Below are 18,901 nucleotides of genomic sequence, written 5' to 3'. Positions count from 1 at the left end.
CCTTTGAAAAACAGCAACATTTTCAAAACAATGATAACTTTTTTTTCAAAGTTCGGGAGAGGGCCAGTGTACAAAGCTGTGTAAATATATCATTTTGCCATGTATATATCTTGCTCTGCGCGATTTCTCGTTTTTTTTGTTACGGCGGGGGGGGGGGGGGTGGTTATTGTTTGTAAGGGAGAAAAATTGTGTTAAAAAACTTTAATAAATATAGATATATTTTTTTTTAAATCCTTGCGGAATCTTTAACTGCAATCATTTGAGACGAATTCCTTCGCTGGGTAAAGTAATAGTTGGTCACCTGGCTTATCTTAAATTATGTGCTCCACTTACAGGTACAATGGCATATTTCGAGACAGGTTGTGACTGTATCAGATAGCTCTGCAATGCTTTTAATATTGTGGACATTAAGGCTTTCATTTCTTAACAGATGATGGTAAAAACATCCCAAATCTCTTGACCTGCCTGTTGAAAAGCAACTTAAATCTTGTGGTGCTGAGCAGAACACAAGCTGAATGTAACATCAGGCAATTTACTGCAGCAATAGTTCTCAGAACTAAACACTAGGTGTTTTAGTAAGCTCAGAGAAGGAGGCAAAAGAGGGGGAGGTGTGGCGCTGCTAGTCAAGAGCAGTATTACGGTGGCGGAGAGGATGCTAGATGGGGACTCATCTTCCGAGGTAGTATGGGCTGAGGTTAGAAACAGGAAAGGAGAGGTCACCCTGTTGGGAGTTTTCTATAGGCCTCCAAATAGTTCTAGGGATGTAGAGGAAAGGATGGCGAGGATGATCCTGGATAAGAGCGAAAGTAACAGGGTAGTTATTATGGGAGACTTTAACTTTCCAAATATTGACTGGAAAAGATATAGTTTGAGTACATTAGATGGGTTGTTTTTTGTACAACGTGTGCAGGAGGGTTTCCTGACACAATATGTTGACAGGCCAACAAGAGGCGAGGCCACGCTGGATTTGGTTTTGGGTAATGAACCAGGCCAGGTGTTGGATTTGGAGGTAGGAGAGCACTTTGGGGACAGTGACCACAATTCGGTGACGTTTACGTTAGTGATGGAAAGGGATAAGTATACACCGCAGGGCAAGAGTTATAGCTGGGGGAAGGGCAATTATGATGCCAATAGACGTGACTTGGGGGGGATAGGTTGGAGAAGTAGGCTGCAAGTGTTGGGCACACTGGATAAGTGGAGCTTGTTCAAGGAACAGCTACTGCGTGTTCTTGATAAGTACGTACCGGTCAGGCAGGAAGGAAGGCGTAGAGCGAGGGAACTGTGGTTTACCAAAGAAGTGGAATCTCTTGTTAAGAGGAAGAAGGAGGCCGATGTGAAGATGAGGTGTGAGGTTTCAGTTGGGGCGATGGATAGTTACAAGGTAGCGAGGAAGGATCTAAAGAGAGAGCTAAGACGAGCAAGGAGGGGACATGAGAAGTATTTGGCAGGTAGGATCAAGGAAAACCCAAAAGCTTTCTATAGGTATGTCAGGAATAAGCGAATGACTAGGGTAAGAGTAGGGCCAGTCAAGGACAGGGATGGGAAGTTGTGTGTGGAGTCTGAAGAGATAGGCGAGATACTAAATGAATATTTTTCGTCAGTATTCACTCAGGAAAAAGATAATGTTGTGGAGGAGAATGCTGAGACCCAGGCTATTAGAATAGATGGCATTGAGGTACGCAGGGAAGAGGTGTTGGCAATTCTGGACAGGCTGAAAATAGATAAGTCCCCAGGGCCTGATGGGATTTATCCTAGGATTCTCTGGGAGGCCAGGGAAGAGATTGCTGGGCCTTTGGCTTTGATTTTTATGTCATCATTGGCTACAGGAATAGTGCCAGAGGACTGGAGGATAGCAAATGTGGTCCCTTTGTTCAAAAAGGGGAGTAGAGACAACCCCGGCAACTATAGACCGGTGAGCCTCACGTCTGTAGTGGGTAAAGTCTTGGAGGGGATTATAAGAGACAAGATTTATAATCATCTAGATAGGAATAATATGATCAGGGATAGTCAGCATGGCTTTGTGAAGGGTAGGTCATGCCTCACAAACCTTATCGAGTTCTTTGAGAAGGTGACTGAACAGGTAGACGAGGGTAGAGCAGTTGATGTGGTGTATATGGATTTCAGTAAAGCGTTTGATAAGGTTCCCCACGGTAGGCTATTGCAGAAAATACGGAGGCTGGGGATTGAGGGTGATTTAGAGATGTGGATCAGAAATTGGCTAGCTGAAAGAAGACAGAGGGTGGTGGTTGATGGGAAATGTTCAGAATGGAGTTCAGTTACAAGTGGCGTACCACAAGGATCTGTTCTGGGGCCGTTGCTGTTTGTCATTTTTATCAATGACCTAGAGGAGGGCGCAGAAGGGTGGGTGAGTAAATTTGCAGACGACACTAAAGTCGGTGGTGTTGTCGACAGTGTGGAAGGATGTAGCAGGTTACAGAGGGATATAGATAAGCTGCAGAGCTGGGCTGAGAGGTGGCAAATGGAGTTTAATGTAGGGAAGTGTGAGGTGATTCACTTTGGAAGGAATAACAGGAATGTGGGATATTTGGCTAATGGTAAAGTTCTTGGAAGTGTGGATGAGCAGAGGGATCTAGGTGTCCATGTACATAGATCCCTGAAAGTTGCCACTCAGGTTGATAGGGTTGTGAAGAAGGCCTATGGAGTGTTGGCCTTTATTGGTAGAGGGATTGAGTTCCGGAGTCATGAAGTCATGTTGCAGCTGTACAAAACTCTGGTACTGCCGCATTTGGAGTATTGCGTACAGTTCTGGTCACCGCATTATAGGAAGGACGTGGAGGCTTTGGAGCGGGTGCAGAGGAGATTTACCAGGATGTTGCCTAGTATGGAGGGAAAATCTTATGAGGAAAGGCTGATGGACTTGAGGTTGTTTTCGTTGGAGAGAAGAAGGTTAAGAGGAAACTTAATAGAGGCATACAAAATGATCAGGGGGTTAGATAGGGTGGACAGTGAGAGTCTTCTCCCACGGATGGAAATGGCTGGCACGAGGGGACATAGTTTTAAACTGAGGGGTAATAGATATAGGACAGAGGTCAGAGGTAGGTTCTTTACGCAAAGAGTGGCGAGGCCGTGGAATGCCCTACCTGCAACAGTAGTGAACTCACCAACATTGAGGGCATTTAAAAGTTTATTGGATAAGCATATGGATGATAATGGCATAGTGTAGGTTAGATGGCTTTTGTTTTGGTGCAACATCGTGGGCCGAAGGGCCTGTACTGCGCTGTATCGTTCTATGTTCTAAATGTATGGATGATGTAACTGAAAAATATATAGTGTCTTTCTGAAGTAAAATGTCCCACAGTGCTTCACAGGAACACTGAACAAAATTTGACACTGAGCTACATAGGCAATACTAGGGCTTATGACCAAAAGCTGGTCAAAGAGGTAGGGTTTAACGAGCAAAGGGAGATAGAGATTTAGGGAGAGAATTCCTGAGCTTCGAGTCTTGGGAGCTGAAGGTGGAGCAATTAAAATTGGGAAAGCTCAAAGGAGGTGTGCAGAATTGTACTCAACCACAATCTCATGGCCTAGTATACTCCCCACTCAACCATTACCACCAATCCAGTGGATCAACCCTGGTTAAATGAAGAGTGCAGGAGGGCTTGCCAGGAGCAGCACCAGGCATACCTAAAAATGAGGTGTCAACCTGTTGAAGCTACATGTAACATGTGCCAAACAGCATAAACAGCAAGTAATAGACAGAACAAAGTGATACAACAATCAATGGATCAGATCTGAGCTCTGCAGTCCTGCCACATCCAGCTGCGAATGGTGGAAGACAACTCACTGGAGGAGGAGGCTCCACAAATAGCCCCATCCTCAATGATGGAGGAGCCCAGCACATATGTGCAAAAGACAAGGCTGAGGCATTTGCAACAATCTTCAGCAAGAAGTACAAAGAACAAAGAAAAGTACAGCACAGGAACAGGCCCTTCGGCCCTCCAAGCCTGCGCCGACCATGCTGCCCGTCTAAACTAAAATCTTCTACACTTCCGGGGTCCGTATCTCTCTATTCCCATCCCATTCATGTATTTGTCAAGATGCCCTTTAAACGTCACGATCGTCCCTGCTTCCACCACCTCCTCCGGCAGCGAGTTCCTGGCACCCACTACCCTGTGTAAAAAGCTTTCCTCGTATATCTCCTCTAAACCTTGCCCCTCCCACCTTAAACCTATGCGCCCGAGTAATTGACCCCTCTACCCTGGGAAAAAGTCTCTGGCTATCCATCCTGTCTATGCCCCTCATAATTTTGTAGACCTCTATCGGGTCGCCCCTCAACCTCCGTCGCTCCAGTGAGAACAAACCGAGTTTATTCAACCTCTCATCTTAGCTAATGCCCTCCATACCAGGCAACATCCTGGTAAATCTCTTCTGCACCCTTTCTAAAGCCTCCACATCCTTCTGGTAGTGTGGCGACCAGAATTGAACACTATACTCAGTATTGAATGGATGATCCACCTCAACCACCTCCAGAGATCCCCAGCATCACAGATGTCAGTCTTCAGACAATTTGATTCACTCCACATGAAATCAAGAAACAGCTGAAGGCACTGAATACTGTGAAGGCTTTGGGCCCTGACAATATTCTGGCCAATAGTACTGAAGATTTGTACTCCAGAACTTGCTGTGCCCCTAGCCAAGCTGTTCCAGTACAATTAAAACACTGAAATCTACCCGGCAATGTGGGAAATCGCCCAGACATGTTCGTTACACAAAAAGCAGAATACAACCCAGCTAATTACTCTACTCAGTCTACTCTCCATCATTAGTAAAGTGATGAAAGGCATCATCGATTGTGCTATAAAGTGGCAATTACTCAACAATACTGTGCTCACTGACGCCTAGTTTGGGTTCTGCCAGTCACTCAGCTCCTGACCACATTACGGTCCTGGTTCAAACATGGACAAAAGAGCTGAACTCCAGAGGTGAGGGGAGAGTGACTGCCCTTGACATTAAGGCAGCATTTGACAGAGTGTGGCATTAAGGAGCCCTAGTAAAACTGGATTCAATGGGAATGAGGGTGAAAACCCTCTGCTGGTTGGAGTCACACCTGGCACAAAGGAAGGTGGTTGTGCTGGTTGGAGGTCATTCATCTCAGCTCCAGGACATCACTGCAGGAGTTCCTCAGAGTAGTGTCCTAGGCACAATCATCTTCAGCTGCTTCATCAGTGGCCTTCCTTCCATCATATGGTCAGATGTGGGGATGTTGGTTGATGACTGCACAATATTCAGTACCATTCGTGTGTAAACAGATAATGAAGCAGTGCATATCCAAATGCAGCAAGACCCAGACAATATCCAGACTTGGGCTGGCAAGTGGCAAACAACATTCACCACACAAGGCCCAGGCAATGACGATCTCCAACAACACAGGATCTAACCACCACCACTTGACATTCAAAGGCACTACAATCACAGAATCCCCCACTATCAACAGCCTGGGGGTTACCACTGACCAGATACTGAACTGGACTAACCTTATAAATACTGTGGCCAAAGGTCAAAGACTAGGAATCCTATGGTGAGTAACTCACCTCCTAATGTCCCAAAGTTGATGTCCCCCACCATCTACAAGGCACAAGTCAGGAGGGTAATGGAATGGTCTCTAAACACCTGGATGAGTGCAGCTCCAAGAAGAAGCTCAACACTATCCAGGACAAAGCATCCCGTTTGATTGCCACCCATTTCATAAACATTCAATCCCTCCATCGTCGACGAACAGTGGACCTGTGTGTAACATCTACAAGACATGCTGCAGGAACTCACCAAGGGTCCTGAGACAGCACTTTCCAAACCCACAACCATCATCATCTAGAACACCACCATCTGGAAATTCCCCCGTGGTGGCTTGAGACAACACTCCGGACTTTTCCAGTAGTAATAAAAGGGTTTACTAACGAAAGGCAGAGGCTGTTATATATACACATGATGTGGAGATGCTGGCGTTGGACTGGGGTGAGATCAGTAAGAAGTCTTACAACACCAGGTTAAAGTCCAACAGGATTGTTTCGATGTCACTAGCTTTTGGAGCACTGCTCCTTCCTCAGGTGAATGAAGAGGTATGTTCCAGAAACATATATATAGACAGATTCAAAGATGCCAGACAATGCTTGGAATACGAGCATTAGCAGGTGATTAAATCTTTACAGATCCAGAGATGGGGTAACTCCAGGTTAAAGAGGTGTGAATTGTGTCAAGCCAGGGCAGTTGGTAGGATTTCGCAGGCCAGATGGTGGGGGATGAATGTAATGCAACATGAATCCCAGGTCCCGGTTGAGGCCGCACTCATGTGTGCGGAACTTGGCTATAAGTTTCTGCTCGGCGATTCTGCGTTATATATACAGGCACAGGAGACAATAGGATGGGGTCTTATCTCTTTGGCTTTGGGGTCCACACTGCCTGGGCCCCTGCTCCCTGGACCCCGCATTAACTCTCTATCAGCTGGAGTTTACATGCTCCTGTGTAATTGGCTCAGAGCCGGTCACGTGGCTTGCCAGGCGAGCCCCCTTAAGGGGTTGTGTTACCACACCCTCCAAGCCACTCACCATCCTGACTTGGAAATATATCACCATTCCTTCACTGTCATTGGGTTAAAATCTTGGAATTCCCTCCCTAACAGCAGTGTGGGTGTACTCGGGGACTGCAGTGGTTCAAGGCAGCAGCTCACCATCACCTTCTCAAAGGCAACTAGGGATGGACAATAAATGGTGGTCTAGCCAGTGACACCCACATCCAGTAAATTCAATTTTCAAAATACAACGTTCTTGCTAAATCTACACGAGTATCACAACCAGTTTGGAATCAGTTTGAAGGATTTTGACGCTTTGAAGTAAATGAAGATTTTGACAACTAGATTTAGAGGCCTTCATGAACAGAACAGATTTCAAAAGTTGAAGTTGTCGGAGAAATGCAGGCTGACGAGGGACATGGTTGGTTGAGGTATTTAAAATGATAAAGGACATGTACATAAATTTCATAGAGTTAGGTTAGATATTATATGCAACATTTTATTTATCGGCTGCTTTGTCTACAAAGAATCAGTCCCTCTAGTTATGGATTTGCTTCATTTCTTTAAAAAGGAACCTGATAAGTTCCTGAATGGTGGACATTTCCACCTTAGAAACTAAGTTGTTAGCTATTTGGGATGAAGACGATTAATGGATTATTACAGTCTCTTACTGCCTCGTCTTTTGAGGGTTCAAGGGAACTTTCCTGGATGTTTTCTTAAATTAGCAACAAGTTATCTGTCTCCAATTTTTTGTTTTTCACTTCCCGGGAGATTGCATGGGTAAAGGGTACATAAAGGACATACGTGGTTGCACCAGATCTAAAATAATTGAGCGCAGTGAATGTGAATTGCCTTTGCTGTTCTAATATTCATATATTCCCTGTTGTAGTAAGTTTGTACGTGATAGCATAAATATAAACTTTTCACAAACACTTCTATGATGATGAAAATCTGGTTGTTTTGCTCAATTTTTAAAAAAATACCTAGCAATAAAGTTTGTACATACCTGCAGCATGAATTGGAGTTCTTTTAGTCACAAAATCTTTAACAAGAATGGATGCTCCCTGATTGATTAACACGTCCACACATTCTACATGTCCTTTGAAAGCTGCCAGGTCCAATGGTGTACGTCCATTATTATTTCTCACATCTAAATCTAAGAGAGACTGTACCAGTACCTCTAAAGCCTGGTGGTGACCATGGTATGCCTACGAAAGGACAGAATAAAATATATTTTGCTCAAAGTGAAAATATATAATTTAAACAGACAAAAAAAGTACAACTGTTTTTTTTTAAGTCAAAAAAACAAAACCTGCACTTAAAAATAGAGAGAAAACAATCCTTAAAAAATGTTTAAAACTTCAGAGCTATTTTCCAATGCTGAACCAGTAAAATAGCCTAAAAATAACAAAATAGCTCAACTCATCTGCCTTTTAATTAACAGCAATTCAGCTTAATCAGCCAAGTCATAGGGTTTCACAATTGCTTTAAAATGACAAGCAATGTACAAAAATCACAAAACTTGTCGCCTTCCAAAATTCTGTAGATTCTGGAACAGTCCCGGTCAATTGGAGGATGGCAAATCTAGCCACACTTTTAAAAAAGGAGGGAGAAAACAGGGAATTACAGAACGGTTAGCCGAACATCAGTAGTGGGAAAAATGCTGGTCTATTATAAAGGATATGATAACAGGACACTTAGAAAATATCAGTGGGATTAGAGAAAGTCAACACAGATTTATGAAAGGGAAATCATAAATTATCATAGAATTTACAGTGAAGGAGGCCATTCGGCCCATCGAGTCTGCACCGGCTCTTGGAAAGAGCACCCTACCCAAGGTCAACACCTCCACCCTATCTCCATAACCCAGTAACCCCACCCAACACTAAGGGCAATTTTGGACACTAAGGGCAATTTATCATGGCCAATCCACCTAACCTGCACATCTTTGGACTGTGGGAGGAAACCGGAGCACCCGGAGGAAACCCACGCACACACGGGGAGGATGTGCAGACTCCGCACAGACAGTGACCCAAGCCGGAATCGAACCTGGGACCCTGGAGCTGTGAAGCAATTGTGCTATCCACAATGCTACCGTGCTGTCAAATCATGTTTGACAAACCTACTGAAGCTTTCTTTTGACGACATAACTAGCCGAATGGACACGGGTGAATCAGTAGATGTGTTTTTGAATTTTCAGAAAGCTTTTGAGAAAGTGCCACATAAGAGGTTGGTGTGCAAAATTAAAGAGCATGGGATTGTGGGTAAAGTGCTGGTATGGATTGAGAATTGGTTAGTAGACAGGAAACAGAGTAGGAACAAAGGTGTCTTTTTCAGAGTGACAGGTGGTGACTAGTGGAGTCCCCAGGGATCAGTGCTTGGGCCCCAGCTATTCACAATATATATGAATGATTTGGATAAAGGAACCAAATGTAATATTTTTAAGTCTGCTGACAAAACTTGGTGGGAGTATGAGCAGTGAGGAGGATGTAAAGGGGCTTCAAGACAATTTAGACAAGATACAAAGTGGATGCAGTATAAAGTGGATAAGTGTGAAGTTATCTACTTCAGTAGGAAAAAGCTGTTACAAAGGCAAATGGTATGTTGGCCTTCATTGCAAGAGGACTGGAGTACAAGAGCAAGGGCAGCACGGTAGCATAGTGGTTAGCACAATTGCTTCACAGCTCCAGGGTCCCAGGTTCGATTCCTGGCTTGAGCCACTGTCTGTGCGGAGTCTGCACGTTCTCCCAGTGTGTGCGTGGGTTTCCTCCGGGTGCTCATGTTTCCTCCCACAGTCCAAAGATGTGCAGGTTAGGTTGATTGTCCATGCTAAATTGCCCTTAGTGTCCAAAACTGCCCTTAGTGTTGGGTGGGGTTACTGGGTTATGGGAATAGGGTGGAGGTGTGAGCTTGGGTAGGGTGCTCTTTCAAAAGAGCTGGTGCAGACTCAATGGGCCGAATGGCCTCCTTCTGCACTGTAAATTCTATGATAAATTCTATGATTCTATGTCTAATTGCAGTTGTACAGGACCTTGGTGAGACTACATTTGGGAGCATTGTGGACAGTTTTGGTCTCCTTACCCAAGAAAGGAAATACTTGCCATAGAGAGTGTAGCAAATATTTAAGGGATGTGGATGTCACTGGCTAGGCCAGCATTTATTGTCCATTCTTGGTTCCCCTTAATGTGGTGGTGAGCTGCCTTCTTAAACCGCTGCAGTCCCTGAAGTGTAGGTACACCCACAGTTCTGTTAGGAAGAGAATTCCAGGATTTTGACCCAATGACAGGGAAGGAACGGATTATCTTTTCAAGTCAGGTTGGTAAGTGACTTGGAGCAGAACCTCGAGGTGGGAGGGTATCCCCAGGTATATGCCGCCCTTGTCCTTCCAGATAGTAGTGATATTTGGTTTGGAAGGTGCTGCCTAAGGAACCTTGATGAGTTCCTACAGGAACTTTGTAGATGGTACATTGCTGCCACTGTTTTGGTGGTGGAGGGATTGAATGTTTGTGGAGGGAGTAGCAATCAAGCAGGGTGTTTGGCCTGAATGGTTTCCAGCTTCTTGAGTGTTGATTAGATTATCTCTTTTTGGAGATAGTCATTGTGTGGCACAAATTATACTCGTCAGCCCAAGCCTGGATATTGTCCAGGTCATGTTACATTTAGATGGGCTGCTTCAGTATCTGAGGAGTTACAAATGGTGCTAAATATCGTTCAGGCATCAGCGAATACTCCCACTTCTGAACTTATGATGGAACGTCATTGAAGCAGTTGAAGATGGTTGGGCCTAGGACACTACCCTGAGACCCTGAGGAACTCTGCAGTGATGTCCTGAAACTGAGATAATTGACCTCCAACCCCAGCAACCACCTTCGCTGTGCCAGGCACGACTCCAGAATAGTATTTCATTTAAACGTATCAAATTGTTTGTTTTTAAAGAAAATATTTTTATTCCAAACCAAAGTACACAAAACACATCAACTTTCAAAACCATATCACAATCCACAGTTTAACAAATTTGCCCCTTTTTTCTCCACTTAGACCATAAGACATGAGCAGAATTAGGCCACTCGGCCCATCAAGTCTGCTCCGCCATTCAATCATGGTTCATATTTATCTCATCCCCATTCTCCTGTCTTCTCCCCATAACCCCTGATTGATCAACAACCTATCCATCTCTGTCTTAAAGACACTCAGTGATTTGGCCTCCACAGCCTTCTGCGGCAAAGAGTTCCACAGATTCACCACCCTCTGGCTGAAGAAATTCCTCCTCATCTCTGTTTTAAAGAATCGTCCCTTTAGTCTGAGATCGTGTCCTCTGCTTCTAGTTTTTCCTACAAATGGAAACATCCTCTCCACATCCACTCTATCCAGGCCTCGCAGTATCCTCAAAGTTTCAATAAGATCCCCCCTCATCCTAAACTCCAACTAGTACAGATCCAGAGTCCTCAACCGTTCCTCATACGACAAGCTGTTCATTCCAGGAATCAGACTTGTGAATCTCCTCTGGATCCTTTCCAAGGCCACAACATCCTTCCTTGGACACGGGGTCCAAAATTGCTCACAATACTCAAAATGGGGTCTGACCAGAGCCTTATACAGCCTCAGAAGTACATCCCTGGTCTTGTATCCTAGCCCTCTCGACATGAATGCTAACATTGCATTTGCCTTCCCAACCGTCGACTGAACTTGCACGTTAACCTCAAGAGAATCGTGAACAAGGACTCCCAAGTCTCTTTGTGCTTCTGATTTCCTAAGCATCTCCCCATTTAGAAAATAGTCTATGCCTCCATTTCTCCTTCCAAAGTGCATAACCTCACACTTTTTCACGTTGTATTCCATCTGCCATTTCTTCGCCCACTCTCCTAGCCTGTCCAAGTCCTTCTGCCGCCCACCTGGTTCCTCAATACTACCTGTCCCTCTACAGATCTTTGTATCATCTGCAAACTTAGCAACAGTGCCTTCAGTTCCTTCCTCCAGATCATTAATGCATATTGTGAAAAGTTGTGGTCCCAGCACCCACCCCTGAGGCACATCCCTAGTCAACGGCTGCCATCCTGAAAAAAGCCCCTTTATCCCTACTCTCTGCCTTCTGACAGTCAACCAATCCTCTATCCATGCCAGGATCTTACCCTTAACACCAAGGCCAATAACTAATTTAACAGTCTCCCATGCGGCACCTTGTCAACGGCCTTGTTACTTCCTCAAAGAACTCTAACAGATTTTTCAGACATGACCTCCCCTTGACGAAGCCGTGCTGACTCAGTCCTATTTTATCATGCACTTCCAAGTACTCCGCGATCTCATCTTTAACAATGGACTCTAAAACCTTACCAATGACTGAAGTCAGGCTAACCGGCCATAATTTCCCGTCTTCTGCCACCTTCCCTTCTTAAACAGTAGTGTTACCGTAGCCACTTTCCAGTCCTCTGGGATCCTTCCTGCCTCCAGTAATTCCTGAAAGATCAACACCAATGCCTCCACAATCTCCTCAGCGACCTCTTAATTCCCCACACACCCCGGCGACAAACACGTCCTCGAATAGGAACAAGAACATCCTCCATCTTACGAAGAACATCTTCTCTGACCCTCCCGAGAGTGATCTAAATTTTTTTCTACCTTCAGGCACTCCACCACATCCCCCAAGCACGCCGCCACCCTCGGTGACTCCATCAACCTCCACCCCAGTAAATCCGCCACTAGGCAATCAGAGTGTTGAAGGCCACAACTTCGGCTCTTCTCCCCTCCAGTAGCTCTGGCAGCTCCGACACTCTAGATCACCACCAGCGGTCATGACATCTTCATCCCCAAGGCCTCCAATGGTGCTTCAAAAATTGGGCTCCAAAACTCACAAATCTCGGACATTACCGAAACATACATCTTGACATGTTTCCCGGCCCCCCTCCACATCTCTTGCATTTATCCTCTACCTCGGGAAAGAACCTGCTCAATAGAGCCTGCCTCACATGGGCCCAATGCACCACTTTCAACTGGACCAGGCTCATCCTCGCACAGTCTGACATCGCACTCATCCTGTGCATAATTGCACTCCAAATCCCCCATCCCAATTCCATTCCTAGCTCTTCCCCCCCACTTCTGCTTTACCACTTATTTTGCACAATCTCCAACAAAACTGCCATTAACCGGGCAGAAATGGCCAAATCCAAAGCCTCCAAACAGGAACTACCTTGTGTGCGACCTTATCAGCTCATGTCTGCCACTGGAAGTAAAACATAAAATTCTGACAGGATTCAACAGACTAGATGCAGGGTTCATGTTCCCTCTGGCTGAGGGAGGGGGGGGGGGGTGAAGGGGAGAGGGCTCTAGAAGAGGTCAGTCTCAGGATACAGGGTAGGCCATTTAGGACTGAAGACAGAAGAAACCTCTTCACTCAGAGGGTGGTGAACCTGTGAATTTCTCTACCACAGAAGGCAGTGGTGGCCAAGATACTGAATATATTTAAGGAGGAATGAGATAGATTTCTAGACTCTAAACCATCTAGGGATACAGGGAGAGCACGGGAATATGGTGGTGTGGGCGGCATGGTAGCATAGTGGTTAGCATCGCTGCCTCTCAGCACCAGGGACCGGATTCGAATCTGACCTTGGGTGACTGTGTGGAGTTTGCATATTCTCCTCGTGTCTGTGTGGGTTTCCTCCGGTTTCCTTCCACAGTCCAAAGATGACCAGAATAGGTGGATGGGACATGATATAATTGCCCCATAGTGTCCAATGATTAGGTGGGGTTAAGGGGATAGGATGGGGGATTGAGCCTAGGTAGGGTGTTCTTTCGGAGAGTCAGAGCACTCGATGGGCCGAATGGCCTCCTTCTACACTGTTGGGATTCTATAATTAGGCTTAAAACCAGCAATCTAGAATGTCATCAGCCATAATCATGTTGATGGCCCAGCAGGCTCACTGCTCCTATTTTCTATGTTTCTAACCTTTCTTCCACATTGAACAGAATAAACCTCGTGCCACTATGAAAACCACCAGAGTCAAAAAAATTTGAAAAAAATGCATTTTCAAAAAACACATAAAATTGCATTATGCTCAATGGATCTATGATAAGAAAACAGCAGTAGTAGAGATTAAAAATACCCCAAATCACATAACGGTTACAACCTATTGCTAGACATGAGTAACTAGCTAAGCAGTCTGACTAGAATGTTTGTACACAGTCCAGATACACATCAAGCATTTATAGAAGTATTTTCTACTTACAGCCAAATGCAAAGGACTGATGGGCGCCTTGTTATCAGAATCATTCAGCATGTCTGTACCTGAAGTTTCCATCAGCTAATAAAATAGATAAGATACTTTAAAAATAATTACGTCAAAAAACACATCTGACTAAAGTTCCAGGACATGGCAGCATGTATTCAATCTTAAGATAGGAAAATGTCAACCCAGAGCTAATATAAAACCTCATAACACAAGTGACCTAACCAAGGGAGACTGAAAAGCCATGGAGATTATAAATTCCAAGATGGCTAAATTTTTGTCACCGAGGGCTATTGAAGAGTATAAGAAATCCTTTTTTCAGACTGGCCTAATAATTTTGCATATGGTCTTTTCTCACCTTTCTGCAGGGTTGTCAGTAAATGAGGCAAAATCAAATAAAACTGTACACATTAACTCAACACATTTTTGTAAGCAATGCCTTTCCATGCAGTTTCTCGTCATGATGGGGATACTGATGCAAATTAAACAAATATTGTAACCGTTGATATATATGCAATCTAAGCCTTTAGAGCTTTCCTGTCCTGCAAATATAAAAGATTGAACTGACTCATGTATTCAAAAGTAAAATAGAACCGAAATAGGGGAGCAATTAATGTTGGATTTTAAATGTACACAACTGAATACATAATTGTCACAATCTTACATCTATGTATTAAAGGCAATGGCATATTAAATGATAAACCATTAGGGCACAAGATACAAAATGAATGTAATGACTTACTACATCTAGAGGAGTTTCATTTGCAATCTGGAGAAGTTAAAAATAAAACAAATTATTAAATGGCAAAGTTTAAAAGTTATAAGCAACATCCTCCCATCCCACAATAAAAACTAAAAGTAATCAAGTAGCTACATGAGCAATTCTTTAACTCCAATGTACATACTGTTAGAAAAACAAAGGGAAAAAATTAAGGTAATTAGATTTGTATTGGTAAACATTAGAAATAGGGTACAGTTTTAAGTGTGTTGAATTTAATGTTTCTCTGCCTGGTAGGGTAAAACCTATAGTTAGATTCATGCTGGACAAAGGTGTTTTGTATGTGTGGGAGTTCGTTAAGTTTCAATTGTGTTTCTACTATGCTTAAAGAGAGCTATGATGTGAGAATAAATACACCAGCAGTGGTTTCATAGCAACTGGGGCCCTGTAAGGTAGATTGTAATTAGTTTAGCTAATTTGATTGCAGTTGGATACTAGTGAGAGGGAAAGCAGCTCTCACAGCTATGCTAGAAGCAATTGGTTCAGAAGGTGAGAGGGAGAACATCTCTCTCCGTTTTTCTAGAAAAGCCATACCATGGGGGTCTTGGGGAGATGTCCCTCAATCCAGCAGGTCTTGGGGGTGATGTCCCTTGTATTCCTCGCCATGCATAAGTCTGCACGGCGAAGGGTACTGAATTGCTTCCTGATTTGCACTCCTAGGGGCGCAAATCAGTTCTAATTTACCTCCTGCGGGAGAACATCACATAGTCCCCAGAATGGAGAATCCCAGCCAGTGTGCCACCACGGGAATGGCACATCTCTGGATGTGACTTTGAATTAAAATCCCAGTTTTTTTTATTCATGTACAAAAAAAAAAAAATCACATATTTGAAAACAACAAAGTATTCTTCTGGTATCTTGACTAACATTCCTCCCTCAACCAACATCACCAAAAGATGGATTATCTAATCATTCATCCATTTATTTACTGCATTTGCTGTGGTGACTACACTTCATAGTAATCCATTGGCTGTGAAGAGCTTTGGGAATGTAAATAACAAACATTTTTTTATTCGTTAAAGCCTGATGTGATATTTTTGGTGGTGGGATCATACTGAAGTCCACATACAAATATTCAAATCAAGGTTGTTCCACAGCAAAAGGTTATATGGGACTTAACCAATCGTTACTTCCAAAATTACTTCTTTTATTGATTCATGGGATGTGGACATCACTGGTTAGGCCAGAATTTATTGCTCATTCTGAACTGCCTTCGAGATGGTGGTGGTGAGCTGCCTTCTTGAACCACTGTCGTCTGTGTTCCAGGATTTTGACCCAGTGACAGTGAAGGGAACAGTGATATAATTTCAAATCAGAATGTGTATTCTTGGAGAGGAACCTCCAGGTGGTGGTTTTCCCATGTGCCTGCTACCCATGTCCTTCTAAATGTTTGTGGTCATGGGTTTGGAAGGTGCTGTCCAAGGAGGCATGGCAAGTTCCTGCAGTGCATTTTGTAGATGGTACACACTGCTATCACAGTGTATTAAGTGGTGGAATAAATGAGTGTTTATGGACGAGATAGTAATCAAGCAGGCTGCTGTGTCCTGGATGGTCTCAAGGTTCTTGAATGTTGTTGGAGCTGCACCCCTCCAGGCAAGTGGCGAGTATTCTATCACACGCCTGACTTGAGCCTTGTTGACGGTGGTTGGCTTTGGAGAGCCAGGAGGGGGAGTTACTCACCACAGGATTCCTAGCCTCTTACCTGCTCTTGTAGCCACGATAATTATATGGCTAGTCAGTTTCTGGTCGATGGTAACCTCCAGGATGTTAATAGTGGGGGATTTAACAATGGTAATGTCATTGAAAGTCAAGGGGCGAAGGTCAGATTGTCGCTTGGTGGAGATGGTCATTGCCTGGCACTTGCGTGGCGCAAATGTTATTTGCCAGTTGTCAGTCCAAGCCTGCATATTGTCCAGTTCTTGCTGCATTTGGACCTGGACTGCTTTGGAATACGAGTCGTCACATAATGCACTGAACGTTGTGCAATCATCAGTGAACATCCCCACTTCTGAGTTTATGATGGAAGGAAGGTCATTGGTGAAGCAGATAAGACACTACACAGGGGAACTCGTACAGTGATATACTGGAACTGAGACGATTGACCTTCCATCAACCACAGTCATCTTCCTTCGTGTTAGGTATGACTACAACCATGGTGCGGCACGGTGGCACAATGGTTAGCACTGCTGCCTCATGGATTGGATTTGTTTATTGTCACGTGTACCAAGGTACAGTGAAAAGTATTTTTTTGCAAGCAGCTCAACAGATCATTAAGTACATGGGAAGAAAAGGGAATAAAAGAAAATACATAGGGCAATACAAGGTATACAATGTAACTACACAAGCACCGGCATCAGATGAAGCATACAGGGTGTAGTGTTAATGAGGTCAGTCCATAAAGGGGTCATTTAGGAGTCTGGTGACTGTGGGGAAGAAGCTGTTTTTGAGTCTGTTCGTGCGTGTTCTCAGACTTTTGTACTCCTGCCCGATGGAAAAAGTTAGAAGGGTGAGTAAGCCGGGTGGGAGGGGTCTTTGATTATGCTGCCCGCATTCCCCAGGCAGCGGGAGGTGTAGATGGAATCAATGGATGGGAGGCAGGTTCGTGTGATGGACTGGGCGGTGTTCACAACTCACTGAAGTTTCTTGCGGTCCTGGTCCGAGCAGTTGCCATACCAGGCTGTGATGCAGTCAGATGGGATGCTTTCTATGGTGCATCTGTAAAAGTTGGTAAGGGTTAATGTGGACATGCCAAATTTCCTTAGTTTCCTGAGGATGTATAGGTGCTCTTGTGCTTTCTTGGTGGTAGCGTCGACGTGGGTGGACCAGGACAGATCTTTGGAGATGTGCACCCCTAGGAATTTGAAACTGCTAACCATCTCCACCTCGGCCCCGTTGGTGCTGACAGGGGTATGTACAGTACTTTGCTTCCTGAAGTCAATGACCAGCTCTTTAGTTTTGCTGGATTGAGGGCGAGATCGTTGTCGCTGTACCACTCCACTAGGTTCTCAATCTCCCTCCTGTATTCTGACTCATCGTTATTTGAGATCCGGCCCACTATGGTCGTATTGTCAGCAAATTTGTAGATGGGAGTTGGAACCAAATTTTGCCACGCAGTCATGTGTGTACAGCGAGTAGAGTGCAGAGGATGGTGCCGAGGATCTGGGTCACTGTTAGTGTTGAGTTTGCACATTCTCCCTGAGTCTGCATGGTTTCACCCCCACGATCCAAAGATGTGCAGGGGATAAATTGCCCCCTTAATTGGAAAAAAAACTTTTAAAAGGTATGACTCCAACCAGTGGAGAGTTTTCCCCAATTCCCATTGAGCAGTCACTCTCCCCTCACCTCTGGACTTCACCCCTTCGGTCCACGTTTGAACCAATGCAATAATGAGGCTAGGGCTGAGCGATCCACACTGAGTACCAGTAAACAGGTTATTGCTAAGCAAGTGGTGCTTACGTCACTAATTCATTCTGCAACATCTATTGAAAACATTTAGTTTAATTTTAAAGTTAGCCAAGTTAAACAGACTTACAAGTTCAAGACATAAACGATGCCCATAGGCAGCAGCGTAGTGCACTGCATTATAACCCTGTTTATCTCGAATTCCAGGATTTGCATCATTTCGGAGCAGATACTCCAGGCACCTGAGTATGGTGAAGAAAGCTATTGTGAGTTGCAACTTGAAGTAAATTTAAATGAACACCAACACATCCCTTGAAAAAGTCTAAGTTTTTCAATTTTCAATATATCAAACAGAAATTATGGAAATACTCATCAGACAGTATCTGGGAAAGGAAACAGAGTAAATGCTTCAGGTCAATGACTTTTCATCAAAATATCTATTAATGGAAAGTCAAGGCACTTATCAGTTTGCTCTAAATTGTACAGAAGGCACTTATAAACACTAAATTACGCCGCCATAAATCACAACAGGTTCTTACCGGCGGGACATGGCTCCACGGGCGGTCTGCAGAGTCCTCGGGGGGGGGGGAGGGAGATCTGGCCCCGAGGGGTGCCCCCACGGTGGCCTGGCCCGCGATCGGGGCCCATCAATCCGCAGGCGGGCCTGTGCCGTGGGGCACACTTTCCCTCCGCGCCAGCTGCTGTCAACCTCCGCCATGGCCGGTGCGGAGAAGAACACTCCTGCGCATGTGCTGGGATGATGCCAGAACACGCTGGCGCTCCCGCGCATGCGCCAACTCGCGCCGGCTGGTGGAGGCCCTTTGCCGCCAGTTGGCGCAGCTCCAAGCCCTTCCGTGCCCTGGTCGGCACGGCGCCAAACATTCCGCCGCCGGCCTAGCCCCTGAAGGTGTGGAGGATTCCGCAACTTCGGGACGGCCCGACGCCGGAGTGGTTCACGCCACTCCTCGGCGCCGG

At 44.8% G+C, this 18,901-nt stretch overlaps 1 protein-coding gene across 4 annotated transcripts in view; it reads right to left on the bottom strand.

The window, feature by feature from the left end:
- The window catches only part of ankrd28b (ankyrin repeat domain 28b), a 291,957-nt gene that overhangs the window by 45,947 nt on the left and 227,109 nt on the right, over window positions 1–18,901 (bottom strand). For all 4 annotated transcript variants that reach the window (XM_072508769.1, XM_072508768.1, XM_072508767.1 and 1 more), the window contains 4 exons: window positions 18,057–18,168; window positions 14,489–14,515; window positions 13,747–13,821; window positions 7,533–7,734 (listed from right to left, as the gene is read on the bottom strand). In XM_072508769.1, the coding sequence (XP_072364870.1) occupies window positions 7,533–7,734; window positions 13,747–13,821; window positions 14,489–14,515; window positions 18,057–18,168 (416 nt within the window). The remainder of the gene's footprint in view (window positions 1–7,532; window positions 7,735–13,746; window positions 13,822–14,488; window positions 14,516–18,056; window positions 18,169–18,901) is intronic.

This window comes from Scyliorhinus torazame, chromosome 6 (genome assembly GCF_047496885.1).
Source record: "Scyliorhinus torazame isolate Kashiwa2021f chromosome 6, sScyTor2.1, whole genome shotgun sequence".
NCBI lineage: Eukaryota > Metazoa > Chordata > Chondrichthyes > Carcharhiniformes > Scyliorhinidae > Scyliorhinus > Scyliorhinus torazame.
The sequence above is the reverse complement of the archived record's forward strand: the minus strand, read 5'-3'. Positions and strand labels throughout refer to the sequence as shown.